This window comes from Saccostrea echinata, unplaced genomic scaffold, assembly GCF_033153115.1.
Source record: "Saccostrea echinata isolate AGI-Se365-2 ecotype Australia unplaced genomic scaffold, CSIRO_AGI_Sech_v1 ptg000056l, whole genome shotgun sequence".
In the NCBI taxonomy this organism is placed as follows: domain Eukaryota; kingdom Metazoa; phylum Mollusca; class Bivalvia; order Ostreida; family Ostreidae; genus Saccostrea; species Saccostrea echinata.
The window spans coordinates 8,192,501-8,208,985 of record NW_026889805.1 but is presented as its reverse complement, the minus strand read 5'-3'; the positions used below and the strand labels follow the sequence as shown (position 1 = coordinate 8,208,985).

The 16,485-nt window shown below is 34.3% G+C and overlaps 1 protein-coding gene across 1 annotated transcript; it reads right to left on the bottom strand.

Moving 5' to 3' along the window:
- Positions 1-2,736: 2,736 nt before the first annotated feature.
- LOC133173330 (protein mono-ADP-ribosyltransferase PARP15-like) lies at positions 2,737-11,899 on the bottom strand. The gene is made up of 8 exons (XM_061308321.1): positions 11,761-11,899; positions 8,896-9,226; positions 8,518-8,800; positions 8,287-8,375; positions 7,961-8,200; positions 7,609-7,839; positions 6,739-7,447; positions 2,737-3,063 (listed from the first exon to the last, which is right to left on the bottom strand). The coding sequence occupies exons 1-8, from the start codon at positions 11,895-11,897 to the stop codon at positions 2,801-2,803; spliced, it is 2,283 nt and encodes a 760-aa protein (XP_061164305.1). The 5' UTR covers positions 11,898-11,899; the 3' UTR covers positions 2,737-2,800.
- Positions 11,900-16,485: the final 4,586 nt, after the last annotated feature.

Genomic DNA, 16,485 nt, shown 5'->3' with positions numbered 1-16,485 from the left:
ATTGTGTCGATCTGTAGCACTGTTTACCAATCAATAAAATTGGAACTATGAATAAATATGAACATGTAAATTATTTTGTATGTCTTCCTTCCTTGATCATATGTATATCTACATGAAACTGTTTGAGGAAGGAATCTATATTTCTGAATATTTATAGAGTGCTCTTTCATAACGTTCCTAGTTTGTTCATCGTTTAACCATGATTTTTTACTATTTTGTAAGAATTCGGAAACAAGGAGCCATATCTTATACAAAAGATTATTTAACTCACCAATAAAATGACATTTTTTATATGCTATATCAAATCATATTAGTTTTACTACCTTTTTTGTAGAAAAATATTACATAACAGAACTGTTATCGAATGCTGTAAAATAACATATTTTCGTGTGGTCAAATTTTCGTGGTTAGAGGAAAAACTATGGGTTCATGGGGATTTGATTTCGTGGATGAAGAATTATTGAGTAGCAATTTAATATAAGAAAATTTATATTTCGTGGTGGACATGAATTCGTGGGCTTTTCATGCCTCAAAAACAACGAAAGTAATATCCCCATGAAAATTAGTGATTTCACAGTAGTTATTGTGGTGTATTCTGAGTTATACTGTATTATATTTAGCGTGTGATATATTTAGACGGAAATTGATTTTACAAGTAAGCGTGGATTTGATTTAGCGCTTTTTGAACAGGCTAGATATAATTATAAACATACAAGACATTCAGCGACGTACTTGATTTACCGGAAGGTGAGAACGTGGCCTGCGGGTCTCTTGCATTATCATTTCATATACATTTTTATATGGAGTAATGAAAAGAAGGTTTTATTGTTTTTTACAAAAAAAAAAAAAAGAAGCATTTTCCGTTTTTCGGTGAATGTGATTTACTCTACCTACATCTATACTGGATTACGAAACGTCATAAAAGCCCCTATTATTACTCCTCAAAAAATATAAACTGCTGTGAAGGAGATAACTGCACAACATACTCGTATTCAAGAAGTGGTGTAAATGAAATGTGGATTCTAACTTCTACGAATCTAGAAGATTTAAAATCACAAACATTTTCAAAAGTCAGTAACATCAAAACGTTTGATTTTCCAAACACTATATACGTACAACCATTCTTGATGATAAATTAAAAATTATGCTTTTTGAAATCAAAGACAACTGCTTCGTCGAGAAAAATGGAACTGGAAAAAAATGGTTTTGATTGGTCTTTACAAAACTACTTTGTCTAACTCTACACTCTAGAACTCTGTAAAATTAAAAGATATTAGAAAGAGACTACATCTATTTACATTCAGTTTTGAGTGTGCACCTTAGTACTTAGTAAACGATGCTATTTCGCCCCTAAATATACATCATTCAAAATTCTGCAATGTTCTTACCAAGTCTGTATTTTTATGCCCCCGTATCGAAGATTCGGGGGGTATATAGTTTTTGCCCTGTCCGTCCATCTGTCTGTCTGTTTCTGTTTGTCAGCAAAAAACTTTAACATTGCTCATAACTTTTGATTGGTTGGAGCTATAGCTGTCGTATTTCACATGTGTATTCCTTGTGACAAGGCCTTTCTTTGGGTAACATCATATTTGACTTTGACCTTTGACCCAGTTTTACAAATTTTTTCCCAACTTTAACCTTGGCCATAACTTTTGAACAGTTGTTGCTAGGCCTTTCATACTTCACATGTGAAATTCTTGTGACAAGACCTTCCTTTAGATTCCAATATTTTGATCCTTTGACCTTGACCTAAGTTTGACCTACTTTTGAAAAACTTTAACTTTGGCTATAACTTTTGAACAGTTGGTGCCAGGGCCTTCATACTTTACATATGTAATCCTTGTGACAAGACCTTCCTTTGAATACCAACAACTTTGACCCTCTGACCTTGACCTTGGAGTTTGACCTACTTTTGGAAAACTTTAACCTCGGGCATGTCTTTTGAACAGTTGGTGCTAGGGCTTCCATATTTTACACGTCTATTTTTTGTGAGAAGACCTTCCTTTAGATAACAACAGTTATAGTCCATTGACCTTGACCTTGGAGTTTGACCTACTTTTGGAAAACTTTAACCTTGGACTTTACTTTTTAACAGTTGATGCTAGGGCTTTCATACTTCACATATGTAATCCTTGTGACAAGACCTCCCTTTGAATACCAGCAACTTTGACCCTTTGACCATGGAGTTTGACCTACTTTTGAAAAACTATCCTTGGCCATGTCTTTTGAAAGGTTGGTGCTAGGGCTTTCATATTTCACGTGTATTTTAACTATTTTTTAGTGAGAAGCCCTTTCCTTGGGCACCATTAATTTTGTACCATTTGACCTTGATGTTTGACTTACTTTTGAAAAACTTTAACTTTTTCCATATCTTTTCAATGGTTGCTGCTAGGACTTTCATATTTCACAGGTATATTCCTCGGAACAAGACCTTACTTTGGGTACCAACATATTTGATTTGAGAAAGTTTAACCTTCGCTATAAGTTGCCATACGGGGGCATCAGTTTTTCACAAACACTTCTTGTTTTAATTAGGCAATCAGCTGAACTCGTTCTATTCATATTTGACGCCATACTCATAATTCTTCTGTGTGTCGCTTAAAAAGGCATTCAATAACTTTTTTGTGAAACAAGATCAGACTTTCTCTATACTATCTTAGTTTGGATCGACATTGTGAATAGCTGCAGGGAACTTCATTTTTCTTTTACAGACAGTGTCTCATTGAACAGAATCAATTTTCATTTTCAATTTATTGTAAACACATTTCTGGATGTAAAAATAAAATAGTATGGTAAAATTTTATACACGTTCATAGGTGATGAGATACTCCGGGTATGTCTGACGCTTATCAAAGACAATGAATTCCCGGAACAACCACTTCCCGTCTCCGACAACAGAATCATAAAAGTCTTTAGGTTTGTGAGTAGTGCAGTTGTCTCTTCTACATTTCTTGCAAGGTGCTCGTCTGTGCGCTACAGGAAAGTCATACAGGCATATATCTCCCAAACACATGCGCACTAGCAGCATCTGATGTGGAATTTTCTTTCTGTTTTCTTTCCTGTCTACACAAAAATATCAAAATTACATATTAATTCATCAATGGTCTATTTCAAACAATGTTTATCCTGCAATAACAAACAAGAGGCCCATGGGTCACTGCGCTCACCTGAGTAACTTTCACCTTGTTTTCACCTGATTTCCCCCCTTGTAATACTTATTGTAGCCCCGCCCTAACCCCAGGGGTCATGATTTGAACAATTTAGAATCTACACTTCTCCAGGATGATTCCACATAACTTTCATCTTTTCTGGCCCAGTGGTTCTTCAGGAGAAGATTTTTACTACATATTTCAATGTAAAATTTGGATTCCCTATTGTGCCCCTCCCCCCGGGGTCATGATTTTAACAATGTAGAATCTACACTACTCTAGCATGCTTCCACTTAAGTTTCAGCTTTTCTGACCCAGCGGTTCTTGAAAAGAAGATTTTTACTGTATATTTCAATGGAAAACTTGGATTCCTTACTGTGGCCCCGCCCTAACCCCGGGGGTCATGATTTGAGGAATTAAAAGTCTACACTACCCCAGCATGCTTCCACTTAAGTTTCAGCTTTTCTGGCCCAGTGGTTCTTGAGAAGAAGATTTTAAAGATTTTTTACTACATATTACAATTTAAAACTTGGATTCTCTATTGTGGCCCCGCCCTAACCCGGGGCCATGATTTTAACAATTGAGAATCTACACTGCCCCAGGATGCTTCCACATAAGTTTTAGCTTTTCTGGCCTAGTGGTTCTTGAGAAGAAGATTTTTTAAGATTTTTTACTACATATTTCAAAGTAAAACTTGGATTCCCTATTGTGGCCCCGCCCTACCCCCGGGGGTCATGATTTTAACAATTGAGAATCTACACTACCTCAGGATACTTCCATAAAAGTATCAGCTTTTCTGGCCTAGTGGTTCTTGAGAAGATTTTTTAAAAAAAATTTCTACATATTTCAAAGTAAAACTTGGATTCCCTATTGTGGCCCCGCCCTACCCCCGGGGGTCATGATTTTAACAATTTAGAATCTACTCTACCTCAGGATGCTTCCACATAAGTATCAGCTTTTCTGGCCTAGTGGTTCTTGGGAAGAAGATTTTTAAAACAAGAGGCCCATGGGCCACATCACTCATCTGAGTAACTTTGGCCATGCTGTTCTTTACCAGATTTCCCCCTTGTAATACTTATTGTGGCCCCGCCCTACCCCGGGGGTCATGGTTTTAACAATTTAAAATCTACACTATCCTAGGATGCTTCCACATAAGTTTCAGTTTTTCTGGCCCAGTTGTTCTTGAGAAGAAGATTTTTAAAGATTTTTCTTGCATATTTCAATGTAAAAACTCGGATTCCCTATTGTGGCCCCGCCCTATCCCCGGGGGTCATGATTTTTATAATTTAGCATCTACACTACCTCAGGATGCTTCCACATAAGTTTCAGTTTTTCTTGCCCAGTTGTTCTTGAGAACAAGATTTTTAAAGATTTTTCTTATATATTTCAATGTAAAACTTGGATTCCCTATTGTGGCCCCACCCTACCCCCAGGGGTCATGATTTTAATATTTTAGAATCTACACTATCCCAGGATGCTTCCACATAAGTTTCAGCTTTTTTGGCCCAGTGGTTCTTGAGAAGAAGATTTTTTAATGACCCCACCCTATTTTTGTCTTTTCTTAATTATCTCCCCTTGTAAGGGGACTTGGCCCTTTATTTTAACAATTTAAACTCCCCTTCACCCAAGGATACTTTGTACCAAGTTTGGTTAAAATTGGCCCAGTGGTTCTTGAGAAGAAGTTCAAAATGTGAAAAGTTTACAGACGGACGGACGGACGGACAGACGGACGGACGGACGGACGACGGACAACGGTCGATGAGAAAAGCTCACTTGAGCTTTCAGCTCAGGTGAGCTAAAAAGAGAAGTTGCGTTCACAAATAAGAAGCCAATGGGCCTCAACGCTCACCTTAGTTACTATGCCCCTGTTGTTCATTCGTATGTAAATATTTGATCACATTTTGTGGCCCCGCCCTACCACTGGAGTCATGATTTTAACAAATTTGAATCTACACTACCTGCGAATGTTTCCTTATAAATAAATCTAATCATGCCTTGCTGTTCTTAAGAAGATTTTTAAAGATTTTCTTATATATCTATATATATATATATATATTAGGGATGGCAATCGATTACAGAATTGCTAATCGGTTAACCGCAAGACGTTCCGACCGATTAACCGGTTAATCGTATCAAAATGCACGTTTTCTTGCTTTTTAAGTACAGTAGCTCTGTCCATATACACAAATTGACCCAAATAAGACGATAGAAGTTAAAATATATTCCATTAGTCTTGATTCTGGGATCAGAAAACTACGGGTACATATTTTTTAAGTTTCAGTAGACAAGAAAAAAATTAAGAAAACCATGAAAAAAGCCTAAGGAATCTTTGATAATTTTCCAGAGCAGATGTCACAGAATGTCTTTCTGCATTTTCACTATAATAATCAAAATTATATATGAACTCTATAGCCCTTAATTTACAATGTTTGTTTAATGATTAAATTGAATTGAAAACTGAAAACGACAAACACGCCAATTCAGTGCTCAATGATTCAATTATTATTATGAAAGAATTACAGGACAGTCGGGGTAACGACATGGTGTTTTCACAGTAATTAACACTACATAAACTAACCAATTACGCTACGGTCTCAATCTGGAGATTCATAATTACATGTACGTCCAAATTAGATCCGTTAAATCCTAAATGGTCATCCTTTCTGCAGAGATTTCTATTTTTTAAAATAATTTTTTTTAAAAATGTGTTCAATTTTAGCAAATATTTAATTTTTTTCCGATTAACCGATTACAGATTTTCAAATCGATTGCCATCGTTCCGACCGAGTAATCGGTTAACCGGTTACAAATTGCCATCCCTAATATATATATATATATATATATATATATATATATATATATATATATATATATATATATATATATATATATATATATATATATATATATATATATATATATTTCTATGTTTAACTTTGATCTCTTATTTTGGCCCCATCTTATCCCTCGAATCATGATTTGATTAATTTAGAGTCCAAACTTTCTTAGGAAGCCTTCATTTATGTTCATCTTTTCTTATCCAGTGGTTCTTGAGAAGATTTTTAAATATTTTTCTTAATTATTTCATCTCCTGAAGAAGCTTCTAAATAAGTTTCAGCTTTCTGGCCTAGTGGTTCTTGAGAAGAATTTTTTTTAAACATTTTTAATGTAAAACTTTCATCCCTGTTGTGGCCCCACTATACCCCGGGGGTCGTGATTTGAACAATTCAAAATCTACACTTCCTCAGAAAGGTTTCACATAAGTTTCATCTTTTCTCGCCAGGTGGTACTTGAGAGGAAGATTTTTTATTGATCCCATCCTATTTTTACTTTTTCTTGATTATCTCCCCCTTGGAAGCGGGCTTAGCCCTTCATTTGAACAATTTAGAATCCACTTTACCCAAAAATATTTTGTGCCAACTTTGGTTTAAATTGGCCAGGTGGTTCTGGATTACAGTCGGACGGACAACGGTTGATCAGAAAAGCTCACTTGAGCTTTCAGCTCAGGTGAGCTAAAAACGAATGACAAAACAAAATAATAAGCTGATCATTTTCTACCTGGAATGATAGTAGGACAAAAGATACGCACCTACGTATTGATCAGCTTTTGTTGAACTCTCGGCGCCGTACGCCCCCTGTCCAAACATAGCAGTACCTCTTGACATTCTACAATCTAATCCTTGCGTCAGAACAGAATCTAATGTATCTGCTAATGTCCCATGAAAAACGTAATGCTCATTAATTTCTGGATAAATGTCTGAAAGATAAGCAGTGCTAGTTTTGTCAGATTTTAGAATAGAGGTAGTTTTGATTTCGCCGGATGATTTTGGAAGAGTTCCTAAAGGAAATGGACTGCCTCTTGATCTTGCTTTGTCAAAAAACCTTTGTCTTTCCTGGACATAACTTTCATATAAGTCCAGATTTTCCACACGTTCTACTTTGGTAACCCGAATATTGTTATAGAAAAGCATATCTAAGCCCTTTGCATCCGCTCCCTTTCCTACATTGTGAGATTCCCATGTTTTTTCTACAATTTTAACAACCAGATCCATTGTAGTCTGATCAACAGTCACAAGACTGTACGGATGTCGTCTGTTCCGTCGTTTACAGACTTTGATCTTCTCACCTCCTTTAAAATCAGTCCAATAGGACGGGACACACAGCTCCTCCTCGTACATCATGGAGAACCAGTCACGTGACCCCCGTACTGGTGGAGGTTTTGGTTTGGGTTCTATTATTATTGGGACCTTATTTTTCATCTTCGGAGGAGCTATCTTAATTATTTCTCTGCCAAATGCCTGCACATACAAAAGGAATAGATTATTTTGTACATCAATACGTGTTTCTACAACTGTATCGTTATTCTATTCTTGGTAATTGAATATTTGATGTAATGGAATGCGAGGGAAAAAATATTTTAATTGAAAAGTTTCAAACCCTTTGAGATTTGTCAACATACCTTCCATATGTTTACAAACTCTGAATCTGCTATGTCCACTACTACATAAACGGTATCTATTTTTGAGTCCTTATTGGTTGTGCTGTATTCTTTAATAGAAGAAAAGATTTTCATGGCTGATATCGTCGGAGAAAATTTAAAGTCTCCAACACCAAGTGTTGGAATTGCAATTGTTTTAAGACCATCTTCTTGTAGTTTCATTAGAGAAACTTGAACCACTAGTACCAGTGCCTGTAAATAAGATATATGTTTTGTTTTACAATATCTAAGATCGGCACAGGAGATTTAGGACTGACTGCAAGTTGATTGAAAAGAGCAGAGTCGAACTGGAGCAAGCCATTTAGTACTTAACCTGCTGGTTTTGATCGCGCTCTTTAACAGCATACGTTGGCAGGGCCCCAAAGTAAATTTTTTTAACGTTTTGAATTTTATGACTTCCACTGGATACTACGTCGCCTATGTCTATCCCCACCGGGAACGCTCTGGTGAATTCCCTTTCTATACCTGAACCACCAGCCTTTAAGATCGCTTTAGACGAGCTTGTCGACCCAGGCTTTCCAAATGGAGGTACTGCGCCAACAATGACATCAACCTAAGAGTAAAGAATTAGTGAAAATAATCTGCGTAAGTGTAAAACAAACTATGGGTGGATTTCTATTTCCTATAAGGGCAAAATACCTTCTGTTCCACTAGACATCCAGCTACAAGCTTCACTGTCAGATTTTCAAGAGAACATTCAATATCTTTTGGTTTGGTAGGTAAAATTCCTATAGAAATTCACACATAATTATCATGATTTTCCTTTTCTAATGATGAAAAAAAAAAAAAAACAGATATTGAAAGAAAGATATGGACATTCAACATTTTAGACTACATGTACATGTAACCTTAAATGTAAAAATCAAATACCTTGTGAAGTTGGCTTTTGGTATATGGAATATGAATAACGATTAAATTCATTTTCGAATTCTTCAAATGTTTTTGTATCCTTAGGAAATATTACGAAGCGTATATCTGTAACATTTGTTGATTTATGCCTCATTTCAAAGTCTTTTACACATTGAAGCAGTCGACAAACAACAATTTTAGCAGGAAACTGTAGAAAACCTGTGCCCAGTGCAGGAAAGGCGATTGAATTAATCTGTAAGTGATCTCCCCTCTCAAGACACTTGGTTACAAGATCTGTAAGGGTCTGAAGTTAAAAACAATATAAACTTACTAGCAAAACCATTGGATGCATCTGACATCCTAAATGTCATATTCTGGTATTGTTTGGTATATACCTACTTGTTCTACAGAATTGCTTTCTTCTGCTCTCCAATACTTCAGACATCCATGGAATACATATCCACAATACAAGTCTCCGCCCCCAGTTTCTGCCAGTTCTCCAAACTTAATTCCGTCTGGATATTTCCTCTTGCACTCCTCTTGAATAGAGCGTCCAGCTTTTTGTAACATTGCCCGCGAGGCGTTTCCCGCGTCCAGCGTTAACGTTTGCGAAGTGCTGTTAACAATGGCGTCAACCTCCTCTTCATAAACTAGCCCTTTCTTCAAAGTGACTTTCACTCGTCCAAACCGTGCTTGGCATTCCTTTGGCTTTGCAGATGGAAGGCGTTTTCTGTCAAATAAACTAGATACCCACTCATCTGAGTATATATTTCTTAAGTTAATGAGGGTAATTTTCAATAAGATGTATGAGAAGCCGGCTTGGTATTTACTGCCATTATTCATAAGGATGACATCAATTGATAATTGATATCATCTATTCGATAGTTGGTATAAGAATTAGTGATATCACCTATTCGAAAAGGTGATATCAAGTATTCGAACTGTTGATACAATAAAAATCAGTTATTTTCGTGTGGGGTCAAATTTTCGTGGTTAGGGGGAAATTACTGGTTCAAGGGGATTTATTTCGTTATTTAAGGAGAAGAACTGTTTTTGCAGTAAGAAAATTTAACATTTTGTGGGGGATTTTAATTCGTACGGAAGCCGGTAGGTGCCAGGTAGAAAAAATATTTTATCTGGCGGCCGCCAGATAAAGAGATCTGGTGGCCGCCAGAAATTATAAGGCGGTCGCCAAATAATTTTCTGGCGGCCACCAGAAAATCATTTGGCGACCGCCAGTTATTTATGTGGCGGCCGCCAGATAAAATATTTTTCTACATGGCACCTACCGGCTTCCGTTAATTCGTGGGTCCCTTTATACAACGAAAACAATGAAAATTAAACTCTGAAAATAAATTACTGTGCAGAAGGTGTTACATAATAACCAATTCCAAATATTGATATCACCTATTAGGTTTCGAATAGGTTATCTCACCTATTCGAATAGGTGATAGCACCTTTTCATTTTGAATAGGTTACATAATTTATTCGAATGGGTGATATCACCTACTCTAAGTGTGAAATAACAACTCCTCGCAAGACTATACATGTACTACATTCATTTACTCAATAAGATGATACAGGATGTTGACATATTTATACATAAGAATCTTCATACATAAAAAATAAAGAGAAAATTTCAATAAGCATAACAAAACTGACTATAATTAATATATAGATATATAACTTCACAGAAACCGCTTTCATATGGTCTCAAGCTATAACACAGGGGGGAAAGGGCAGCCCGAATTATCTTAGGGTCAATCGAAATCAAGTTTTTATATGTAAAACTTGGTTGTTACACGGACCCTTTTTTGTATGCATATAACATACGATCAGGATCCTCCCTCCTCTTTATGCCAAAAACGAGAGTTTTTACAGCGGATCTTCAGCTTATTTGATCAATCAATGCCAAATGTGGCTCAAATTAAGTTCAAAAAGGCCTGGGAATCTTTTATCATCATTTTTTTTTAATTGTCAAAGAGTAGCGAAATCAGAATCTTCCTTTTTGAAAAATGCTTAAACATAAAATTGTTCTTGGGAAGCGATTTAAAATTTCATCCTTTACTTTGCATTGAGGCTATATTGTCTTAAGAAGAAACATTTCATTATTTAATGTTGAAAGAATTAAATGCAAATAGGTGATACCACTAATGCGAATAAGTGATAACACCAATTCAAAATGAATAGGTGATACATTTGTCACCAATTCAAATAAATTTTATCATATACTCAGTTCGAATAGGTGATATCACCTATTTATTTCGAATAGGTGATATCACTACTTGGGATATGTAATAATCATATCATTTTCATATTGTTGATATCACTTATTTAATTTGAATATTAAGTGATATCACTTTTTGGAATAGGTGATATCACTTAATGGCAGTGTGTAATAAAAAACCCTGTCATAAAGATGGCATAAAAACACTGCAAAAATTTTTAAATGCGAGAATGAATTTAGGTGCATTTTTATCGAAATGATTTCAGAAAAGATTTCTACTGAAAACAGTTTGAGATATAGAATCTATCTTGCTGTCCTTGTCCTTCTTTGGACACAGAGCGCAGTTTGAAAAGAAGCCTAGTCACACAGCCCATGTTGCTATATTTGGTTGAAAACATCAAATATGGCACAAAATTTTAAATAATAATGGTTTTTTTTCAATTTCTTTTACATAACGTGATTTGTCTTTCAAATTTCTTTAAAAGAAATACCATGTTCACATCCTCATCAACATAACCTATGAAAAATAATATTTTAGTCATATATTAAACTGCCTTAAACTAAAATAAGGAAATAATCCCTAAAAAACTTTGTCAATATCTTTTTGAATGAAATAAAGGAATAGTTAAAAAATGTAAATATAAGTAGTTTATCTCTGTTTTTAAAATTCATGAGGATGTGACCTATGCTTTTCATCAATGCATGCATACTTTTTTAAAGGCCTTTGGTGCTTTATTTAATTTGCCTGGGGAAAAAAAAAGTATCAGGTCCTACATTCATAATTAATGTAAAATATCTCTATCATACTTGGATTTTCAGACAAGTTTTAATATAGAGTTGGACGCCGTGGAGGTAAAAAAAAGTCTTTAGACTGTCAATGAATGACTATATATATATCACACTAGTAAATTGAAAAACATGTAATTTAAGCTTTCCTAATTCTTTTTTCCGAAAAAAAAAAAACATTACAGTGACAAAAAAAAAATAAAATAAAATAAAAATACAAGGTAGAATCTTTTGTACATATGAGTACTCACTTCCTTTTTCCAAGTAAGCCGGGTAGAAAACTACTTTTCAGGTCATCATCCTCGTCAAGAGGTGGCGCTTTTGAGGTCCCGTCGTCTGCTTCTAACAGATTTCCAGACGATGCTGATCTGGTTATTCTCCGTGCCATTTTATTATATAAACTAGAGGAGTTTGAAATAAAACGAAATCTTAAGCACTGAATTCAAAAATCTGATCCAATGATATTTTGTTAAATGCATCAACTCTTTTCCAATGATTATTTTTTTTAGCAGTTAGAAAAGCCACAGGTTTCTATCAGAGGATTAAAATACACGTGCAGTGTTGTTACTGTGAAATCACTTTAAATATCGTAAGGTTTTAGTTTTCCTTGTTTTTGTGATATGAAGATACCCACGACCCCCCCCCCCCCAAGTAATGTTAAACGAAATCAAATCCCCTCCAACCAGTCATTTTTCCTCAAATAACGAATATATAAATCCCACGAAAATAAGTGATTTTACTGTATTAAGAAGATGGGCGAACAAGTCGAGTGAAGTGCCTATAGTGCGACAAAAATGAAGGTGAAAAATTAAATCTCAATTATAACAAAATTTTCTTTGATATTTCATCTAACATTAAAGCATACTTCATATAAAATCTCCACAATTAGAAAAAAAATCTCACAAAGATTGAAATCATTTACCTATGAAATAGCATACACACACCAAAGAGGGCAAAAACAACCATTTTCTGATACTATAACTCGCTTTTTCGATATGAGTGGGTCTTCGCTTAATTATTTGAAAGCTTATCCTCAAAGTTTGCGTAAAGATATACATTTTTTAGTTGAAAAAAAAAAACACATGGAACAAAGACCCACTATACTTTAAAATACACTATTATGACACAACATTCGCATCTTTCCGAGAAATATTTTAAGTCCATTTAGTCAAGGGTCATATCACAAACATGATTCAAATGCTATTCTTCATCAAGAGTTGTGTAACGTAGTTTTTAGCGTGTTAGTCTCAAAGGAAAATGATACTAAGTATTTTTATATATATATATATCTGAAGCTATAGGCATTCTGCACGCCTTGTTCACCAATCTCCTTTTTGTACTTCTGTTACATTAAAGTCTTAGCATTCAGAGGTTTCAAAACAACTTTGATAATCTTTACAACCTGTATGAGATTGTATCCACAGATTCAAAGGCAGTAGTAATAAAACTGATTGTACTTCATATGAAAATATTTCGAAGGCACATAATACATGTACTTGAATAGCATTGACTAACTGGGTGCAGAGTGCAGTTTCAGATATTGCATGAAAATTGCTAAAACTTATATTTGTTTTTCCGAGGATAGACATTTCAGAACAAATAGTCAGTGTTAAAAATTTACCTGCCATTCACCTGAGTCCAAACACAAAATATCTTCTTCTAGATGAAAAAATGGTTGGAATATGTTAGTTGAACGTCAAAAAAGTACTTTCGTTTTTAAAAAATTGAAAAGGAAATAAAATCCAGACAAGACAGATAATAAACGTTTCCAAATTACCTTGTCAGTCTTCCTGTAGGTGTGAAAAGCTGACGAGAATTAAATCAAAAGTGGATGAAACTTTCCACGAAGGGAAGTTCCGAAACGCGTTTAAAAATACCTACTACCAAATCGATCATCTGGTTAAGTTTACTGGAATTAAGACATTTAAACTTGATACTTAAGCAAGTTTAAACATATTCTCCCACACATGCAGGCATGCTTGCATCAATAAAGATAGTGAAATGAAGGGCTGATCCGTGCCATTCCTTTACTACTGATCATAGCAAGAATGTTAATAAAAAAAAATATATACATATTGTAGATCATGAAAAAATCATTTTCTTATTTAAGAAAATACATTCTTGATATTTTACAAAATAATATATGCAGTTCGTAAACTGCATATAAACCATGTCAAGTTAAATTAACTAAATAAGCGTTTAATTCAATTAACTAAATAGGCGTTTAATTAATAATACGACATGAAATATTAAACGTTTTTCCTTTCAATTACAATCAAGTTCACGACCAATCTATTGGGTTTTATTTTCTTAAATTTATGCAAGTTCCTTTGCAAGAACTGCTAGAAATAATATGCATACATGGATTTGTCTATCTACACTTCCTGTCATTATGTGCCCAGGTCGACATAACTAAACCCAATCCGTCATTGGCCATGACCTACACGTGTGTGATTACCTTGATTTCAAGTTTTGTCTAAAAGGTTAGTCACCATGTGATAAGTGTGTCCAGACAATTGTGTCCGTGGAGGTGACTTCAGCTTTTCCATCGTCAACTTTCCTTATTAGTTTACATGTAGTAAAATTCCGCTACCACCTACATAGGCTGTTTATTCGAAACCCAAACGCATGTTCAGATTTATAATCAGTTTTAAAACCGAGACAGGCTACTGAAAGATAAGTTGATGATACAGGGATTTCGACAACCTCCTTTAAAGTCAGCATTTCGTAAATTCTATGGCAGGAATTATGATTTTGTAAACAAACATAACATAGCATTGGGTAGTATTTTGTCGGACACGTTTCATATCAATTGTTTTCACACTAAATTTGGCTATGGAATATTCCATTTACCCGATCAATACAAGGGGCTCACGGTCAACAGGGGATGCTTACTCCTTCTGGGCACCTGATCCCACCTCTGGAATTTCCAGGGGTCCATGTTTTATCCCTGTTGTTTATAGATTTTTTTTTTTTAGATCGGTCACTTTTCGTTATCTCCGCCTTTTTCATTGAAGAAGTTGATGTTCATTACCTATATGAATAGCTCTTTAGTCATACCTCAAAGGACAAGAAACCTTTAATACAGTTGTCCATTTTAAAGGTGTATTTCAACCTATTTATAACTGAAAACATTGCTCTGTAAAATGCTGAAAACCCGTAACTTTGGAATACAATGTCAAGTACTTGTTTGGAATGAAGTCAAACTAAGTTGATGTTCATGGCATATATCCACGTGTTTTGCTATTTTGAATCACTATTACCGACAATGTGATGTCGAAATCATGTTACAAAGTTAATTAACAGATTAAAGTACCAGTATATGGATATGATGAAAGACATAAATGCGTGTCATGATCCGTTGCGTGTTTGGAAAATGTTTAAATATTTTAGAACACAACTTATGTAACACCAATTAGGAGGGTAAAAAAAAAGCAGCTCCAAGAAGTGTGTGCTGAACTTTCAAGAATTAACGTGAACGCCTATTTTGTTTCCATTATTTTTAAACACCTTTATCTGTAAATTGTAAATTTATAATGCCAGGAGAGGGATTGTACGTTTTATATCCAGTCCCAGAAGAAAAATGAATCAAATAAAAGCACAGGCATTTGACCATTTTTTCTTATCACAAATGCTCGAGAATTTAAGGTTACACAATGGCAATGCTTTATGTAATTGATAATTCATTTTTCAGCACTATCAAGGAGGGATTCTTCTCATATTTCTAGTATTTAAAAATCAATGAAATTTTCACAGAATCAAGAAGACAATATCACTAAGTGATAGTATCAGTTAGATTAAATATAACCGTTTTATATTAGAGGCAAGGTCAGGTCAAGGTCATTACCTTTTCCCTGGACATTAAGAATAAAAAATTACTGTTGCCAATCATGCGATGCCTACTTCTACTTCGAAAGATAAAATGTTTTTCTTTTTGCATAAAAAGATTTTACTATGTAGTGTCTATAAGATGAGACATAAATAATTTAACTAAAATGGATATTGGCTAATTCGAATTTTCTCCATTTTTCTTAAATTTTTTGGATATTTTAGTTATTTTTATACGCTTCCTATATTTAGATTTTTCTTATTTTCACATGGTAAAGTTGTCACATAAATATACAAAATGATATAAAAACAAAAAGTTTTGATCGTTTACTAAGAGAGAAAAAAAAAACTTTTTACGGATTTTTGGCTCAAATCTGTACTTAAGATTGGAAGCTTTTAAAAGCTAACATAGCTGTAGTTTGTTTGGAAAATCATATTCATTTTGATATATTTTAAAACTTTAGTCCCTTATTATTAATTTAACTTACATCTAAAAATTTCTTCAAGTCTTTGATTGTGTAAAAATTTTTAACCTAAATTCATTGTTCTATAATAATTTTGAGAGGCAGAAAAGAAGATATTTTCATACGCCGCCATTCCGCCAAAAATATAGTCCCTGCTAGATTTCAAACTCAGTTTACCATTTCTATTTAAAGTTGTACAATTGTGATTAGAAAACAAAAATATGATCTTTTCAATCTCTTACATCTAAATACATGTATATAAAACATATAAGCAAATATACTTTGAATATTTCATCTAGTCAGAAACCAGACAAGAATCCCTTCTTAAATCAATAAACTAACCATTCGAACAATAATAACTCGCTTTTGGCTCATGCCAGTTGGGGTATATGCTTTGCAGCTAATTTTTTTTTTTGTGCCTGTCAAGTTTCATACGAGTAACTAGATGCTGAAAATTGACACAAGTTAACAAAGAACATCGCAAATTAGGCGTAGATTATGCTTATTGCCTACTAATGTAACAAATCAGTTGTATAAATGTGAACTTGGTATTAAGAGTAGTGTTTTCATCATTAATAGGTAAAATTTTATGCCAAATATAAAATATCTCTTTTTTTTTTTTATAGAATTCAGTTAGAATTGAGGAAACTTACTAAAATGTTCTACTTTGTCACCATCTTGTGG

What these genes read in the sequence shown, in the direction of transcription:
- LOC133173330 (XM_061308321.1), bottom strand. Translation starts at nt 11,897, where the DNA reads ATGGCACGGAGAATAACCAGATCAGCATCGTCTGGAAATCTGTTAGAA. An exon ending in AAAGCAATTCTGTAGAACAA is followed by an intron (nt 8,801 to 8,895) that starts GTAGGTATATAC and finishes TTTTAACTTCAG; the next exon opens with ACCCTTACAGATCTTGTAAC. An exon ending in CCAAAAGCCAACTTCACAAG is followed by an intron (nt 8,376 to 8,517) that starts GTATTTGATTTT and finishes GAATTTCTATAG; the next exon opens with GAATTTTACCTACCAAACCA.